At 57.9% G+C, this 18,528-nt stretch overlaps 2 protein-coding genes across 5 annotated transcripts in view; one reads left to right on the top strand and one right to left on the bottom strand.

Moving 5' to 3' along the window:
* Nucleotides 1-1,155: 1,155 nt before the first annotated feature.
* On the top strand, nucleotides 1,156-11,324 carry NLRC3 (NLR family CARD domain containing 3). The gene is given in 18 exon segments (XM_036392539.1): nucleotides 1,156-1,319; nucleotides 2,233-4,041; nucleotides 4,603-4,689; nucleotides 5,357-5,440; nucleotides 5,687-5,770; nucleotides 6,227-6,310; nucleotides 6,417-6,500; nucleotides 6,938-7,021; nucleotides 7,760-7,843; nucleotides 8,272-8,355; nucleotides 8,458-8,541; nucleotides 8,765-8,848; nucleotides 9,472-9,547; nucleotides 9,549-9,556; nucleotides 9,665-9,748; nucleotides 10,100-10,183; nucleotides 10,355-10,438; nucleotides 11,198-11,324. Coding segments are annotated over 18 exon segments (3,243 nt in total). The 3' UTR covers nucleotides 11,289-11,324.
* Nucleotides 11,325-13,189: 1,865 nt separating this feature from the next.
* CLUAP1 (clusterin associated protein 1) overlaps nucleotides 13,190-18,528 on the bottom strand; it is a 62,614-nt gene continuing 57,275 nt past the window's right edge. For 2 of the 4 annotated variants that reach the window (XM_036392492.1, XM_036392490.2), the window contains 3 exons: nucleotides 15,650-15,705; nucleotides 13,964-14,005; nucleotides 13,190-13,704 (listed from right to left, as the gene is read on the bottom strand). In XM_036392492.1, coding sequence (XP_036248385.1) covers nucleotides 13,549-13,704; nucleotides 13,964-14,005; nucleotides 15,650-15,705 — 254 coding nt within the window. In that variant the 3' untranslated portion in view covers nucleotides 13,190-13,548. The remainder of the gene's footprint in view (nucleotides 13,705-13,963; nucleotides 14,006-15,649; nucleotides 15,706-18,528) is intronic. The other 2 variants (XM_036392493.1, XM_036392491.2) reach the window with 1 other exon arrangement.

Consider the following 18,528-nt stretch of genomic DNA (forward strand, 5'->3'; position numbering starts at 1 on the left):
TCCCTCCCACACTGCTCCTGATCTTCTCCTCTTCCTCCGCCAGGGCCATGGACAGGGGCTGAGGAGCCCTGGGTGGGGCTGTGAGCTGCCAGGGGCACACGGGGTGGCCCATGGGACACTGCTGCCACCACAGCGCTCCTCGCCCAGGGAACACCCATGTCACAGGAGGCCTCTGATGGAAGGTGAGTGGTGCTTGGGCAGATCTGTCACCCTGGGGGAGTGCTGGGCTCAGAAATGGCTGAGGGGGGCACCAGGGTGTGGGCAGATCCAAGGCAGTGCTGCACTGGCACTGAGGAACAGCTGTGTTGGAGAGAAATGATCTTGCTCAGACGTTTTTCTGTGCATGGGTTTGGATCCCAGGAGGAAACACCACTCATGATTATGCTCTTCAGGCTCTTTGGCTCCAGTTTCAGGAGCTGCTGCCCTCACCCAGCAGCTCCTAACAAAGCCTCCTGCCAGGGCTTTGGGATGGCATCATCACAAGGAGGGGTTGGGCAGGGCACTCTGGGGGACTCCAGCTGGGCCTGATCCTGACCTCTCGATTGAGTTCCCACCTTAACTTCATCCCTGCCTCGTTGCCATGGACTCTCTGATGAACTGGATTCTTGGAGGAACCTGGTGGCCACCTCTGGCCCTGTCCTGCTCACCTGGCTCAGATATCACAGTGAAATTAAACCCCCCAGTAAAGGCTGGACAGGCAGGGGATGATGCTGTGAGAGATTCAGGGCTGAGGTTGGAGCCATCCAGCCAGGAGGGAAACCAGGGAAAGCTCTCCTGGCAAGGGCTGCAGAGAGAGCCCAAAGCTGGGGCAGCCACCAGTGCATGGGGTCAGGGTCAGCCATCTTTTCCTGTTCCCAGCCTGGAGCTGGGACTGGCTGGTGTGACCTGGACATTGAGGACATGAAAAACTCCTCAGAGGTGTGCAGAGGGCAGTGAGGGGCCCGCAGGAAGGTCCCTCAGACCTGGCAGAGAGCCCTTGTCACCCCTGGCTGTGTCCTTGCCCAGCAGAGCCCCCGGGATGGCAGCATCACTGTCACAGGGGGTGCCAGAGCTGCCAGCACCCCCAGCTCTGTGCACCCCCAGCTCTGTGCACCCCCAGGGAGCTGCTGCCAGCACCAGGCCACGGGTGCAGCCCCCCCAGCCGGGGTGCCCACCATGGACAGCGATGAGTGGGTGGAGCTGCGGGTCCCCATGGGGCTCTGCGGGCACTGCGAGGTGTGGCTGTCCCTGCCAGCCAGGACAGCCCCCACAGCCCTCACCTGCTCGGGCAGGTGCTCCTGGGCAGCCTCCTGGACCCTCAGCAGCTCCAGCCTGAGCAGGTGGGGGACGATGTCCTGCAGGAACCGTGGGGAGAGGCAGCTCACCAGCTGCCTGCTGTACTGCTTGATCCAGGCCCCTGTGGGACAGGACAGAGGGACAGGTGGGTGCTGGGGCAGCCCTGGGAATGTGGGTGACAGGAAAGGCAGCAGGGCAGAATTGCCTCTGACTCTGCAAGGACACAGCCAGGGGTGACAAGGGCTCTCTGCCAGGTCTGAGGGACCTTCCTGCGGGCCCCTCACTGCCCTCTGCACACCTCTGAGGAGTTTTTCATGTCCTCAATGTCCAGGTCACACCAGCCAGTCCCAGCTCCAGGCTGGGAACAGGAAAGGATGGCTGACCCTGACCCCATGCACTGGTGGCTGCCCCAGCTTTGGGCTCTCTCTGCAGCCCTTGCCAGGAGAGCGTTCCCTGGTTTCCCTCCTGGCTGGAAGGCTCCAACCTCAGCCCTGAATCTCTCACAGCATCATCCCCTGCCTGTCCAGCCTTTACTGGGGGGTTTAATTTCACTGTGATATCTGAGCCAGGTGAGCAGGACAGGGCCAGAGGTGGCCACCAGGTTCCTCCAAGAGTCCAGTTCATCAGAGAGTCCATGGCAACGAGGCAGGGATGAAGTCAAGGTGGGAACTCAATCGAGAGGTCAGGATCAGGCCCAGCAAGGGCAGCCAGGTTCAGACACAGCCCAGGGGCCACCAGGCAAGGGCAAGCAATGAGGTCCAAGATCTAGCTCCTACAACACAGCGTTAGCTGAGGCTGAAGGCCAGGGCTGAGCTTAAATGGGCTCCTGGACCGACTGTGAGGCTGACCAGGGCTCTTAGGCCTGTTGGTGCCCTCTGAGCTCTGCCATCCTTCCCACCAGCATGTCAGGGCTCCGTGAGGTTTCCCTCTGCATGGGCATGGCAGAAAATGAAGCAGCTTCTGTCATTTGCCTTTATGCTTCCTCCTCTTCCTCCTCACCCCTGTTTCATTCCTCTGTGCAGAACCCATGGTGCAGAAGCACCTGGAGAGCCTCCAGAGCTCCTGTGGGAATGGCCTGGAGACAGGAGCCCTGCAGCGCCTCACCAACCTGCTGCTGGTGGAAGGCCTGACCGACCTCCAGCAGAAGGAGCACGACATCCTGCAGGTGGAGACCACCAAGGGCCTGCCAAGCACATCCAAGAGCATCCCCCTGGAGAAGCTGTTCCTGCCTCTCTCCAAGGTCAGCATCCCCCCTCGGATCTCCGTCACCGTCGGCGTGGCCGGGATTGGCAAGAGCACTCTGGTGAAGCTGTTTGTGTGCAGCTGGGCAAAGGGGGAGATCAGCAGGGACATCCTGCTCGTGCTGCCCCTCACCTTTAAGGAGCTCAACACGCACGAGAAGCTCTCTGCTGAGTGCCTGCTGTGCTTGGCCTGCCCCCACACCACTGTGCCCGGCTCTGTCCCGGCCGGGGCCGCCCGCACCCTGCTCATCCTCGACGGCCTGGATGAGTTCAAGACCCCCTTGGATTTTTCCAACGCAGTGGTTTGCACCGATCCCAAGAAGGAGATCCAAGTGGACAACCTGATCACCAACATCATAAGGGGGAACCTGCTGCAGGAGGCCTCCGTGTGGGTCACGTCGCGGCCGGCGGCGGCCGGGCAGATCCCCAGCGGGCTGGTGGACCGCATGACGGAAATCCGAGGGCTTGGGGCTGCAGAGATGAAGGACTTCTTGGAGCAGATGTTCCTGGACAACAGAGATCTGTCCAGCCAAGTCCTGCAGCACATCAGGGCTAACAGGTCACTCCAAGTCCTGTGCACCATTCCTGGTTTTTGCAAGATTTCTGCCTCCTCAATCGCTTATTTCCTCAAACACAGCAACGATCAATCCCAAGAAGCGACCGTGGTCCCCAGGACCCTGTCAGAAATCTACTCCTATTATTTTAAAATGGCTCTGAGTGGTGACTGGCTGGAAAAGCCGAGAGAAGCCCTCAAGATCGAGCAGGCTGTGAACACCAGCAAGAAGCTGGTGGGCAGCCTGGGCAGGCTGGCCTTCTACGGGCTGCTGCGGAGGAAGCACGTGTTCTACGAGCAGGACATGAAGGCCTACGGCATCGACCTCTCCCTGCTGCACAGCTGCCTCTCCACCCGCCTCCTGCTCAAGGAGGACATGCCGGCCTCCACAGCCTACTACTTCTCCCACTTGACCATCCAGGAGTTCCTGGCAGCTCTCTATTACTACACGGCGGCCAAGCGGGCCATCTTCGACCTCTTTGTGGAGAGCGGCGTGTCCTGGCCCAAGCTGGGCTTCCTCAGCCACTTCAGGAGCGCCGTGCAGAGGGCGCTGCAGGCCGAGGACGGACAGCTGGACATCTTCATGCGCTTCCTCTCGGGGCTGCTGTCCCCGCCGGTGAACCGGCTGCTCTCGGGGTGGCTGCTGCTGAAGGACGAGCACGGCGGGTGGCACAGCCAGGCCGTGGATGCTCTGCAGGGCTGCCTGCAGGCCGAGCACGCCGTGTCCTGGCGCGCCGTCAACGCCATGCGCTGCCTGCACGAGCTGCAGCACACCGACACCGCCCAGGCCGTGGAGGAGGCCATGAGGAGCGGCACCTTGGCCGGCATGCTCACCCCCACCAACTGCTCTGCCCTGGCTTATCTCCTGCAGGTGTCTGACGTCTGCCTGGAGGAGACGAACCTCTCCAACTGCCTCACCTACAATGTGTGTAAGAGGCTGCTCTCCCAGCTCCTCTTCTGCCACAGCCTCAGGTGAGTCCTGCTGGGATTGCACTGGGAGGAGCAGAGTGAGGAGAGACGCCAGGCTGTGACTGTGGAGTCACGGATTGGGTTAGGTTGGAAGGGAACTTAAAGCCCGTCAGTTCCATGGGCAGGGACACCTTCCACTGTCCCAGGCTGCTCCAAGCCCTGTCCAGCCTGGCCTTGGACAGGGACCCTGGACACTTCCAGGGATCCAGGGGCCCTGTGCCAGGGCCTCCCCACCTTCACAGGGAACAATTTAATCCTAAATTCTAATCCAAATCTCTCCTCTTTTAGTTTAAACCTGTTCCCTGTTGTAAGTCTCCTCTAAGTATTGGAGGCTGCAATGAGTTCTCTATCCCCTGTGACTCACAATCCCAGGTTTCATTGGAGACTTGGGTCCACCAAATGTTGTCCACCTGCAGAGAGCTGCCCTGGGGGTGGCACTGGGTCAATTCCGCTTCTGTCCTTGAGCTTCTCCACCTGGGACAGGCAGATGTCATGGGAGGATCATCCTTTCTTCTCTTTGTTCTCCAAACCCTTGCTCTGGCTCTTTCCTTGTGCGTCCTGCAGGCTGGACAATAACCAGTTTAAGGACGATGTGATGGAGCTGCTGGGCAGTGTGCTGAGTGGGAAGGACTGCCAGATCCAGAGGCTCAGGTAGGACCTGGCCAGGACATCCTGGGATGTCCTGGGGATGCAGCGTGGAGCTGGGGGCACCGCAAAACCAGGGTGAGGGTCCCCCAGGAATGTGTCTGCCCCTGGATCCCCAGGGTGCCCAATGACAAGGACAGCCCCACGTGATCCCCTGAACCCAGGCACAGTGACCTTACCCCAAGGCTGTCCTGCCCAGTCTTCCTGGAACTGCTGCCTCCTCACTGTTCCTAAAAAGCCAGTAAATCCATGGGTTATCCTAACAAACCACTTCCCAAGGTCACAGCAGATCCCTGGACACTCGAGGCTCTGCATGGAGCACCTGCTGCAGGGAGGGGACAGGCTCCTGACCCCTGTGCAGGGAGGTGCCTCATCCCAGACAGATGGGCTCCCACTTTCCCCACCTCCTCCTCTTCCTCAAGGCTGCACAGAGTCCCCCATGCTGCCATCTGCTCCTTCACGGGACACAAATGAATTTTATGTCCAGAAATGGTGTCCTTGCAGTCCCTGCCTGGTGTCCACCCCTGGAGAACATCCATCACTTTGGTTGTACCAAATGCTCCCCATGGCTCTTCCCTGCTCACCCATCCCAGCTGCAGGCTGGGACATGCCAGGCTCTGTGCCAGTCTCTTTCTCCTCTGGAAAAACACCCAATTTTCCTTTTTCTGGGCAGCTTGGCAGAAAATCAGATCAGCAACAAGGGAGCCAAAGCTCTGGCCAGGTCACTGCTGGTGAACAGGAGCCTGATGGTGCTGGAGTAAGTGTCCCCCTGCCCAGCTCCTGTGGTGCCCCATTCCCAGTGGGAACCATTCCCTGCCCATGGCTGGGCTGGATCCCACCCGGCCTCACCGAGCTGGGGAGGGTCTCCAGCCCCTAAAGCCACCACCACGAGCTGCTGGCCTGATGTGCCACCCCAGCAGTGCCATGTGGAGGCATCTGGCTTAAACTGAACCTGTGCCAGTCTGGCTTTGCTAACCTTGGCTTTTCTGCTGTCCCGCCCCAGCCTGCGGAGCAACTCCATCGGCCCCAGCGGAGCCAAAGCCTTGGCTGATGCCCTGAAAAAAAACCAAATCCTGCTCTCCCTGAAGTAAGTCTCAACCTGTGGAGCATCTCCTGAGCAGATCCCCAGGGCAGGCCCCCTTCCAGGCCTCTTCTGTCCTCCTGGGGTTTTCCCAAGCTCCAAGGGCAGCACATGGGGACAGCCTGGGCAAACACGAGTGCAGCTGGCACAGACCCAGGGACTGGGGCAGCCCTGGGCCAGAAATTTGGGATTCTCCTGCCTCTTGGGGCAGTGAAGGGAGGGGTTGGGGCTGCAGTCCAGGTCGAGGTCCTTTCTGTGCATGGGAGCTCCCAGGTGCTGTTTGGTGGAAGAAGGAAAATCCCATGGGAGAGGAGGGAAGGAGACTCCTGGTCAGGAATGCTCAGGGGCCAGACCCCTTTCTCAAGCCAGGGACAAGGGCAAGCAAACCCCAGAGCAGGTGGCCACAGCCCCTGGCTCTGCTGTGGGAGCACCCATGCCTGGCCTCACCGCTGTGTCCCACAGCCTCCAGCACAACTCCATCAAGGAGGACGGCGCCGCCTTCCTGGCCGAGGCCCTGCTGACCAACCAGCGGCTGCTGACCCTGCAGTGAGTGACCCAGACGGGGTGTCCCCCCCTCCAGCCCCCCAGCAGGGTGGCTGCCACCCATGGGGATGTGGCTGTGCCATTCTCAGGTGCCTCCCTGCCTTTGCAGCCTGCAGAAGAACGCCCTGGGAGCCCAGGGCGCCCGGAACGTGGCCGAGGCGCTGAAGCAGAACCGCAGCCTGAGGGAGCTGATGTGAGCAGGGCATGAGGGGCAGGGATGGCACTGCCAGGGCCACATCCCCTGGGAGCTGTGGGCAGGAAGGGCAGGAAAGGGGCAGGCCCATGTGCCAGGCAGGAGGGACACTGCTGGCTCTGCCCAGCGGGGCTGCTGTGGATAAAGAGAGCAGGGCCCTGGGAGCGGCCCTGTGGGGATGCTCTCTGCACCTCCAGGCATGCAGGAGCCACATGAAGGAAGGAGAAGCTGTCTCCCCTCTGGCAGAGGGAAGCAGCAGGGCTGCAGGCCCTGAGGAAACCGTTAAAAGCTATTCCAGCTCAAACCAGCCCCGAGAACAGAGGTGTGTGTAGGTGGGGAATGAGGTGGCAGCGAGTTCATGCTGGTTGCTGCAGCAGGAAGGGCCTGGGGGAGGTGAATTCCTGGCTGGCAGCTCCCAGCTCCCTCTTCTGTCTCAGACTCTCAAGCAACTCGGTGGGAGACAACGGCTCCATTGCCCTGGCTGAAGCTCTGAGGGTGAACCACAGCCTGCAAAGCCTGGAGTAAGTTCCCCCTCCATGCCTGGACTCCTTGACAACAGAGCCCAGCCTCCTCCTTCCAGCAAAATCTGCCGCCCCTGAAGCCCTCAGGCCCTCCCCATGTCTGTCCCACTGCACATTCCCTGGATGTGCAGGCTGGACACGATGTGGCAGCTCTAGCAGCAGCCAGGCTGGCCCTGCCTGCACCAAGGGGCACTGACAGAATCAATCCTAAAACCCAGTGATGACTTTTTATTCTGGCCTGGAGGAAATCAGTAGCTTTGGGTGTCCTCTCTCTCAAAAGTGACAGGATTGGCTGGGGCCTGGCAGAGTCAGGCTGGAATGGTGCCACCTTCACTCCCCATGGGAACAGCCCCTGGACAGGAGGGCTGATGGCTCCTGCTGATGAGTGGCTGTGCCCTGGTGCTGTCCCTGTGACCAGGATCCCAAACCCATGGGAGCCTCATGCCTGGCTGAGCCAGCAGCCACAGTGACAGACAGGTGGGGACAAGGGTGCCCCAAAGTGCTGCAAGCCCTGTCCCCTCTGCTTGCTGGGGCTGGTGCTGCTGTGGCCAGCAGGAATGGCTGATCCCACCCTGGATGCTCCCAGGGCTGCTCCTTCTGCCTTGGCCGCCCCACTCCCTGTGGCTGGGAGATGCCCTTTTCTTGGTGAAATGGGCACTGTCCACCCCAGACATGGCCCTGCAGCCCAGCTGTGATGCCAGGACTGGCCCATCCTCACACCTCCCCTGTTTGTCTCAGTCTCCAGAGCAACTCCATCAGCAGTGCAGGGGTGACGGCGCTGACAGCAGCTCTCTGCTCCAACAAGGGACTCCTCAGCCTCAAGTGAGTGACAGTCCCTGCAGCCACCCGGCCAAAGGCTGTGCTGAGACCTGGGAGCTTCTCAGCAGCCTGGGCTTGTGCCTGGTTGTCTCCAGCTCTGAGGTGCTGAAAGCAGCTTTGGTCCCTCCTCCACCTGTGAGGAACTTCTCTCTATCTTTATCTTTCTCCCTTTGGGACAATATTCATTCAGCCACATCTTGGAATGACAGGATGGCAGCAGGGATGGGAGGCTGGCAAAAACCCTGATGGGCCACCAGTGCCCACAGGGAACACAGGGAATGGAGCTGCAGGAGCTGATGGGGGTGGTCTCAGACCAACTGCTCTGCTCAGTCCATGGCCTCAGCCCCAGAGCAGGAGGGGAAGGGGCTCTGGGGTGCAGCAGCCCCAGCCCTGCCTTGGCTGCCCCTCCCCAGCCCTGTGTCTCTCTCCAGCCTCAGGGAGAACTCCATCAGCAGGGAGGGGGGCCCTGCCATCGCCCGTGCCCTGCGCAGCAACAGCACCCTCAGGAAGCTGGAGTAAGTCCCATGGGGCCCCAGGAGGGCACCCAGACCACCCCGTGCTGTCCCTGGAGCTGTCCTCAACTTCTCCTGTGTGACCCGAGTCCTGTGTCCCTGCAGCCTGGCGGCCAACCTGCTGCACGACGACGGGGGCCAGGCCATCGCCTGGGCCATCAGAGAGAACCAGGCTCTCACCTCCCTCCAGTGAGTGTCCCTGGGCCCTCAAACCCTGGCATGCACATGGCCAGGGACACTGCTCCTGGCCCTCAGCCCCTCCAGGCTGGGGCATGGCACCCCTGGGAGGTTTGCTGGGACATCCTGGATGGGCCCACGGGGTTCTGCACATCCCTGGATGGCTGTGGAGCCTGGCTGGATCAGGGCACGCTCACAGCCCAAGGCTTCACCTCTCGTTTTCTCCTGCTTGCAGCTTGCAATGGAACTTCATCCAGGCCAGAACAGCCACGGCCCTGGCACAAGCACTACAGTCCAACAGCAGCCTGGTCAGCCTCGAGTAAGCGGGGACACGGGTGGATGGGTCCTGGGTCCCATTGATAGCTCATCCAGTGCCACCCCTGCCATGGCAGGGACACCTCCCACTGTCCCAGGCTGCTCCAAGCCCTGCCCAGCCTGGCCTGGGGCACTGCCAGGGATCCAGGGGCAGCAACAGCTTCTCTGAGCACCCTGTGCCAGGGCCTGCCCACCTCATTCTTCCCACTATCCCATCTAACCCTGCCCTCTGGCAGTGGGATGCCATTCCCTCTTGTGCTGCAAACCCCTGTCCTTGTGCCTTAGTTGTTTCCACAAGTGCTCTGAGATGCTGAAAGCAGCTTTGGTCCCCCCTCCAGCTGTGAGGAGCTTCTCTGTGTCTTTATCTTTCTCCCTTTGGGACAATATTCATTCAGCCACATCTTGGAATGAATCTCTGCAAACCCTTGTCCCAAGTCCATCTCCAGCTCTCCTGGAGTCCCTTTAGGCCCTGTAAATCTGCTGTGTTCCCTGGCTGGGGATGCTCTCAATGCCTTGCGCTCCAGGAGCTCTCCCAAGCCATTTGGGGATGCTGGGCCCTGTGCTGGCCCTGTCCCTGTCCCTGCCCTGGTTCCCAGGCCACGGGCACACCCAGCCCCTCTGTCACAGCCTGCAGGAGAACGCCATCGGAGACGAGGGGATGGCCGCGCTCTCCGCTGCACTGAAGGTCAACACCACCCTGGCCTGATCTCCAGTGAGTACCCAGGCTGCAGCAGGGCCCTGGTGTCACAGCCCAGTTACCCTCATTACCACACCATGGCCACCTCAGGACAGGTGCTGAAGGGTCCCTGTTCCCTTGCAGCCTGCAGGTGGCTTCAGTTGGCGCGGCCGGTGCCCAAGCCCTGGCAGAAGCCTTGATGGTCAACAAGAGCCTGCAGATCCTGGAGTAAGTGCTGGCTCTGTGGTGCCCAGGGCTGTGCCACGGGTCCCTAGGGTGTCTGAGAGCCTGGCCCCTGGCTCAGCTCTGCTCCTGCCCTCCGTGATCTCCCAGAGCTGTCCCTGGGTGCGGTCACTTCTCCCTCTCCTCCCGTCTGTCCCCCCGGGCTGTCGGGCTGTCCTTTCCTCACTGCTCCCTTGTTTGCAGCCTGGGGCTGTCCTTCCTCACCTTTCCCTTGTTTGCAGCCTGGGGCTGTCCTTCCTCACCTTTCCCTTGTTTGCAGCCTGGGGCTGTCCTTTCCTCACTGCTCCCTTGTTCGCAGCCTGGGGCTGTCCTTCCTGACCGCTCCTTTCTTTGCAGCCTGCGGGGGAACTCCCTGGGCCCGGCGGGGGCCAAGGCCGTGGCCAACGCGCTCAAGGTGAACCGCAGCCTCCACTGGCTCAAGTGAGTATCGCACCCCCAGAAGAGCCCGGCCCGACATTCCCTCGGGAACAGCGCGGGGATGGCCAAGGCAGCGCTCTCCGAAGGGCAAACCCTGAGCAGGTGGCCCAGGGCATGCATTCCCTCCCGGTGGCCACACATGCTGGTCCTGTCTGACCCTCCTGCCTCCCGCAGCCTGCAGGAAAACTCCCTGGGCATGGACGGAGCCATCTGCATCGCCACGGCCCTCAAGGGCAACCACGGCCTCACCTATGTCAAGTAAGGGCGGCTGCAGGGGGTGGGAAAGGCAGGGATGGGGGAGACCATGGGAACCATGCAGGGACCTTCTCACTGCCAGCCCTGCCCACTCCTGGCTGCCCCACAGGGCAGGGGCATCCCGTGCTCCTGCCAGTGTGAAACCACCGCCCACTCAGCTCCAGACCCTCAGCTCCCCTCCAGGGATGCCTCTGGGCCAAAGAACCACCTCAAAAGAGAAATCCTCTCCAAAACCAGGGGAGAAGTGGCTCAGCCCCTCCAGCTGCCCAGGGCTGTGTCCAGCTCCTCCCTTAGCTGCCTCAGGGCTCTCAAACCCACAGTGCCCTTGAGCAGGGTCCTGCACAGAGTGGGGTGGGCACAGGTGATGCCAGATTGTCACCAGAGGACATGAAACAACACAACGTGCACACACTGCTGTTCTCAAGGTGAACAAGGGAAGTTTCTTTTCTGACTCCAACATTTATAGATTTCCAAAAGTGACAGTGGATTGGAGGGTGACAGTGCCACCTCTCCAATGACACTGGACAAACCAACAATCCATCAAATTTTCTCCTCCTCCATAAAAGAATGCAAACCAATAAGTTATTTACAGAAAATGTGTGAGAAAGTTCATTACAAGAACATAAACATCAGAAGGCTTAGAAAAACTTAAAAACTCAGGGTGACAGCAGATGCTGGTGCAAAGCTGGGCAGCACCTGCTGTCTCCCCCAAGGATCCTGCTGTGCCTCGTGCCCCAGGCTGAGCTTTCTCTCTCCCCCCAGCCTGCAGGGGAACCTCATCGGGCACTCGGGAGCCAGGATGATCGCGGACACCATCCGGACCCACGCGCCCGACTGCGTCGTGGACGTGTGAGGGACCCTGGCTGCAGAGGGGGACTGGGGTCCCCCTGCCCTGGGTGGCTGCAGAGTGCCCATCTCAGGGATGAGAAATGGGGCAAGGACAGCTCCTGAGCAGCTGGCACGGCCCAGGAGGACTGAGGGTGTTGGAGCAGGAGCGCAGGAGGGTCAAGACTCGCGTTGAAAGCTGAGGGATGTGTGTGCCCATGTCTGTGTTCATCCAGGCCCCGGGGGAGCTTCAGGGAATGGGGGAAATGCAAAAAGGAGTGAGGAGGGGCAGATGCCACATGCCAGACCTTGTTTTAGTGGGGGATTTATCTGCTGGTGGCAGCAACTCCTCCTGTGCTTTGTCACCCCTGGCTGGAAACAGCCCAGTCCAGCAGGGTCCCCTGAAATCCCAGCTGGACACAGAGATTTGCTGCTGCCTTGCTCAGATGGGAGTGATGCTGTGGACCTGGCACTTCCAGCAGGTCTTGGCTGGTGCTGGCCAGAGAGACCAGCCAGGAAACACCACCAGCTCTGTTTGGCAGAGCTGTTCTCTTAACAAGAGAAAGGTAACCCAAGGCACAGGAGTGGAACCATCTAGAAAGATCTTGGAAAATAAAGAGTCCTCAGGAAAATGGAGGAGTAAGAAGGGGAATGTAAGAAGAACTGCACTGCCTGAGGGTGGGATGTCTCCAGTACCTCTTGGTGCTACAACAGGACTGCCTCAGCTCCAACTGCTGCCTCTCAGCTTCAGGCTGGAGCTCTTGGATCTCCTGCTGCTCTCACGGTGTTCTGTGACCTTGGGATACGTCCTTCCAATGTCTGTGACCTTGGGATACGTCCTTCCAATGTCCCAGCTGCAGGGTCTGTCCCTTGCAGGTCACCTTTTGACCAGGAGAGCAGAGGTGGTGCCTTTGTGTGTGTGGCAGGGACCCAGGGACTCCCCAGAGGTGCCAGGTTTGCAGGTGACCCAGCAGCCAAACTGTGAACCCTCAGAGGCCCCTGAAGCCACTGTCCCCTGTCCCCTGTCCCCAGCCCAGGACACTCTGCCACACTCAGGGCAGCCAGTGGCTGGGTCCCTGGGGGCTGATCCCACAGACACTGGGCTGAGCCCTGGAGATGTAAATGCTTGGGAATAAATTCATTCCTGGATGAGAAGATGCCTCGTGCAGCCTTGCTCCTGCACTGCAGGACATGTGGGATGGGCTGTGCTCCCCTGCCCTGGGCTGAGAGCTCAGTTCTCTGGCACAGGGGCTGCTGCTGCTGCTGCCTGGCCCCAGCAGCTGCAATACCAGCAGGGCTCTGCCACCTGCCTGCTGGCTGTGCTGGGGGCTAGGTGGCACTGCTGCCTGGGGAGAGAGGCTCTGGCTCTGTGCACACCAGGTGTGGAGTCACTTTTCCATCTGGGCCTACAGTGCAGGAAATAGAAAACTGTGACTCAAACTGCAGCCCTGCTCTCAGAGGTCAGATCATCACAGAATGGTTTGGGTTGGAAGGAATCTCAAAGTTCATCAATTCCCAGCCATGGCCATGGCAGGGACACCTTCCACTATTCCTCCTAACCCTGCCCAGCCTGGCCTTGGGCACTGCCAGGGATCCAGGGGCAGCCCCAGCTGCTCTGGGCACCCTGTGCCAGGGCCTGCCCACCCTCCCAGGGAACAATTCCTAATTCCCAAGATCCCATCCAGCCCTGCCCTCTGGCAGTGGGAGCCATTCCCTGTGTCCTGTCCCTCTATCCCTTGTCCCCAGTCCCTCTCCAGCTCTCCTGGAGCCCCTTCAGGCCTGGAAGGTCTCCCTGGAGACTTCTCCAGTTTTAACTCCACTTCTTCAGTCTCCCTGGTGCTGCTCTTTGTGCAGACAAGCCCTTGATTAAGTAAAGGACATGTTTAGGATAAATGGATTTAAGCCAGATTTAAAACCAATTGAGATGCATTCCCAGAGCAGCTTTTCATCCAGTTTTATTAAGCCAAAGAAATCTATTTGGACATAATAAAATGCAGGGAAATCAGGCACATGATGCTCACTGGAGTGAGGCTTCTGGCACTGCAGTGCACAAGAGCCAGTTTAGTGCAATTATGGAAATAAGTGCACATTACTGTGATTCTCATTATGGATAAACTGCTCATGCTTTGAGATTCACAAACCTGGCAATCCAAGTTTAATTTTCAGGTTTAATGAACATTATTTACCAACTCCTGAGTTCACACTGACACACACTTTTCAGACAGCAGGGTATTAGCTCCTGGCCTCTCCCAAATCTGTGCTTCAAGAGGCCTCCTGCTCCTGAAGGGTCAGAAGTCATTATCACTTTGCTCCAGTGGCTCTGGCTTCCTAGCACGGAGACTGGATTTGCCTGGGGAGATTTCCATGCTGTCATCTTCCAGATCATCCTCCTCCTCCTCATCTTCATCTTCATCCAGGTCAATCTCACTATCCCCTGAGTCATCCTGCAGGACAGGGAACAGGAGTCCATGACCAGCTCAGCTCTGCCCTGGCCTCTCTGCCAGCCCCACATGAGGGATGGCAGTGCTGGCTTCCCCTGCACTCCCAATGGATTGCAAACCTCCTTCCCCACCCACGGGGCTGAGGAACACAAATTCCTTGACTTCTGCAGGCTCTGGGCTGTTTAACATTGAGGTGACAGCTGCTGTGAGCCCGCAGAGTGGAGGGAAGTGGAAGAGAATGAAGCCCAGGAGAGGAACCCACCTGAGCCTTGCGCCGGCCTGGCCGTGCCGGGGCTGGGGTCCCCTGGAGAGCCAGAGTGGAGGAACACCAGAGGCAGAGCAGGGAAAAACAAAGTACAAGAACATAAAACAGAAAGTACCCAGGCTGGAGCAGGGGAGAAGGCAGCAAAGGCAGGCACAGCTCAGGTATCACACCAGGCTGGGCACACAGCACTGGCTCTTCCTGATTCCATGAGTTCCTGGAGGGGCTCAAAGCAGCCTCACTGGCTTCAATCCCTGAGCTGGGACACACCAGCAGAGGCCTGCAAAGATCCCTGAGAAGCTGCAGGCAGAGGGCAGAGCCATGAGACAACTGCAGAGGCTGCAGCTGAGGGAAGTCACAGACTGAAGGCCTTGGCTTTCCACCCCTGGATGTGCTGGGGCTGTGCCAGCAGGGAGAGAGCTGCCAGCAGGGAGGCTAAAGGAACAGAAATCACAGAGGGTGACCATCCCCATCTGTCACTAACGTGGCCAAGGACAATCAGGCAGCACTGGGACTAAAGTGACAACATCTTCACCCACAGCACAGCACTCTGCCCTTCCCAGAAATGGGGCTGGATGTGCAGGAGGCAACAGCCCACTCTGTCAGGAGCAAAGAGCAGAGCAAGGGCTGCAAGTTCTCTCCAAGACCCAAAAGCTGTGGCTGCCCTATCCCTGAATTGTTTTAAGTCAGGCTGGATGGGGCTTGGAGCAACCTGGTCTAGTGGAATTGGTCTCTGGGTGGAACAAGATGGGTTTTAAGGTCCCTTCCACCTCAAACTGTTCTGGGATTCCCAGAAATGTTTGAACTCCTCTCCTTGAGGGGTTTCTGCTGGATTGAGACAGAAAGGTTCCACCCACACTGGGAATTAACAGCAGCACAGGCTCAAACACAATCCCACAGTCACCACAGCTGTGCTAGTTCCTCACCCTCCCCAAAACAGTGTTCCAGCATCACCTGGAGAGAACAGCCCCACTGCTCCTGGCATGGCAGCAGCTTTGGGATGGTGGGAGAGCTAACTGCAAATGCCAACCACATCCCAGCAGCTGGCTTCAGCTTCCTGCTGCAGATGTGGCCACTCAGGTGTGCCCAGAGGCACAGACAGGCTGCCCATGGGTGCCAAAGGCTGGGCACAGACACAGAGCAAGTGCCTCCTGTGCAAAGCTGTGTGTGCCTTTTACACTGCCCACTCACATGGAAACCACACCCAAGGGCAAGGCCAGGAGCCCTGGGGCAGCAGGAATCCCAAGGGCACAGCTCACAGTCCTGCTCTCATCCCTGCCCATCCTCCAGGGCACTGATGCTGCCAGAACAGGGCTCCAAGGAGTGACTTGAGAGCAATGAAGGGGATTTAGGTCCATGTCTTAACTCCAGCTGCACTGTACTGGTCCCTCTTCCCAGAAATCTGCCCCACAGCTCACAAGAGCATTCCTGCAGCCTGTGTGCCACTAGTTCTGCACTGCAGGATGGGGTGAAAGCACATGGAGCACACAGACTCCAAGAACAAAGGAAAAATAAGGAAATATGAGTCTATGCCAAGGAGAGGAGTGAGCCATTGGAAAGGAAGGGAAAAGCAGGCCTGGGGTGTGAGGATTCAGCAGGTAGAAAGGTGTCTCTCCAGCTGAGGAGAGGGCTGGCATCTAAAGCCCTGTCAGAGAAGCTCTGCAGACACATGAGATGGTTACTCACATCCTCCTCCGTGTCTCCACCTTGCATTGATCCCACGATCCGTGTGCCAACTCTTCCTGCAGGAGCAAAGAGAATCCCATCAAACCTGGCTGGAGTCACAGGAGCAAAGAGAACCCCCTCAAACCTGGCTCATGGTCACAGGAGCAAAGAGAATCCCATCAAACCTGGCTGGAGTCACAGGAGCAAAGAGAATCCCCTCAAACCTGGCTGGAGTCACAGGAGCAAAGAGAACCCCCTCAAACCTGGCTGGAGTCACAGGAGCAAAGAGAACCCCCTCAAACCTGGCTGGTGTCACAGGAGCAAAGAGAATCCCATCAAACCTGGCTGGAGTCACAGGAGCAAAGAGAATCCCCTCAAACCTGGCTGGAGTCACAGGAGCAAAGAAAATCCCCTCAAACCTGGCTGGAGTCACAGGAGCAAAGAGAACCCCCTCAAACCTGGCTGGAGTCACAGGAGCAAAGAGAACCCCCTCAAACCTGGCTCATGGTCACAGGAGCAAAGAAAATCCCCTCAAACCTGGCTGGTGTCACAGGAGCAAAGAGAATCCCATCAAACCTGGCTGGAGTCACAGGGAGGGAGGAGGAAGGGTAAAGCTCAGGGTTCATCCCTCAGGAGAAGATGAGATCCAATCCATGCATCACCAGGAGAGGGTAGGAGGGGTAAAGCTGACAGTAATTAACACTGGACTCAATGATCTTGGAGTTTTTCTCCAACATGAATGATTCTGTGATTCTAGTTCCAGTCAGGGACTATTTCTGCTATTTCCACAGCTACCTCATTCCAGCAGGATGGTTCTGGCAGGACAAGAGGCAAGGGACACATTAAGAATCAGGAAATTCTATCTAACCAAGAAACCTTTTATTATGTGGGGGCAGTCAAACCCTGGAACAAGGCTGCTAAGAGGAGTTTAGGAGTCTCCATCCATGGAGATACTCAAACCCAAACTGGATGTGGTCCTGGATAAGCAGCTCAAACCTCCTGTTAGAGCAGAGAGGCTGCTCTAGATCATCTTGAGAGGCCCTTCCAACCCAAAAAAATCCATGAACTGACACATTTCTTCCTCTGCTTTGGTACACAGAGAACAAAAGCCTGTTTTTCCATGTGCTGAATGAACCCTTTTTCCTTTAGAGAGCTCAGACCCTTTCTGATATTCCAGGATGGACTGAATCTCACAGGAAACCCAGGCAAACCTCAAGAATTTCCTGATGGGAGTTTGATGAGGCTGGAGAGGGAGGTGGGGCTCTGCAGGGAGCTCACAGAGAGAGGAGCACACACTGTGCCTGCTTGGCTGCTTTTAGCTCCCCAGAGGCCATGGGAAATGCTGGCAGGGGTCCTTTGCTGGGAGGGAAGGCTTGGGAATGGGGAGAGCAGAGCTGGGAGCAGGGAGAAGCTCCTGGGGCTGCCTGGGTGACTCAGCCCTGCTGCTGCAGCCACAGAACCCCCTCAACACTGGATCCTATTTCCAGCCCTGCTGTGTCCATCCCATCTCACCAATTGTTCATTTCCTGACATCACCAGCTTCCTCCATGCCAAATATGGATTGTTCCAATCCAGAACAATCCAATCTGTGCTGTTTTTAGCATGAAAACAAGGCAGCTTTAAAATATACCCTGGCAAACCTCTTTTTTTCTACTTCCCAAAGCACAAAAGATGACAGGTCCCTGTTGTCCCACGCAGTTTGAGCTGAGTTAGTGGTAGGAGAAAGCTGCCTAACTCATCCACACCTCACCAAAACCCCCCTGTTGTATCAAGGCAAATCACTAAAAGGATTTTATGTCTTTATATAAAAACCAGTGGCCTCTATGCAGCAGTTGCTGGTAACACAGGAAGTGGAGATGGAATGAAAAGATTTCTGGATAGATCTGTCTTCAGGCTTTGGAGACTTTTGCTCTAATTCATGCAACACTAAATGATAGAAAATTGGGGTTGATTACACCTGACATCCTTAGGTGACAACAGAACCCCATTTTTGCCCAGCCTACAAATGACTCTTGAGTTTATCTGCAATTTTACTCTGTAGAAGGCTCAACAAAAAGTGTAAAATTGGGAATTACTACCTCAAAAAGGAGAAAGCTGCAGGGAGCTGCTAAAAGAAGACAAAACTGAGAGAGATTCTGAATAGAAAAGAGAATCAAGATGTCAGATAAGGAGAGCTGATGGAATAGGACAGTTCAAAATGCCATGGAGAGAATGCTCCCAGGAGGGGTGCAGGATGCTGCTCCTCCCTCAGTGGGAGCAGTGCAGACATCCCATGGACACAAACCTGCTCACACCTGGAGCAACTCCAGCATCTGCTACTGCCTGGACTTGGATCCTGCATTGTCTAAGCCAGGAGCACCTCTCTGAACCAGCAACAGGGTCAGGTCCTGCAGCAAACCCTGGGACATTCCCAGCATGCAGAGGGGCTGCAGCAAACCCTGGGACTCTCCCAGCATCCAGAGGGGCTGCAGCAAACCCTGGGACTCTCCCAGCATCCAGAGGGGCTGCAGCAAACCCTGGGACTCTCCCAGCATCCAGAGGGGCTGCAGCAAACCCTGGGACTCTCGCAGGATGCAGAGGGGCTGGGATTTCACCTGAGCACTAAACTGTAAGGAGGAGATGAATCAGATTTTCCATGGAGCATTATTTTCACCCCCAGCCCATAAACCCCACGTTTCCCTGTAGGGGAATGGTCCTGGGGAGTTCCTGTGGGTGCTGGGGACAGGCAGGAAGCAGAGGAGTGCCCTGCATGGCACAGGGAGAGCTGGGATGCTGTCATTGGTTTCCTGGGTTCAGTTCAGCTGGGCTCACACAGCTGCCAAGAGGAGAGGGCCTGTGGTGCCTCCTTCCAGCCAATGTGACTGCAGCTGGGACAGGCTGCACAGAGCACTAAGTAGGGA

The sequence above is a fragment of the Molothrus ater genome, chromosome 16, assembly GCF_012460135.2.
Source record: "Molothrus ater isolate BHLD 08-10-18 breed brown headed cowbird chromosome 16, BPBGC_Mater_1.1, whole genome shotgun sequence".
Taxonomy (NCBI): Eukaryota; Metazoa; Chordata; class Aves; order Passeriformes; family Icteridae; genus Molothrus; species Molothrus ater.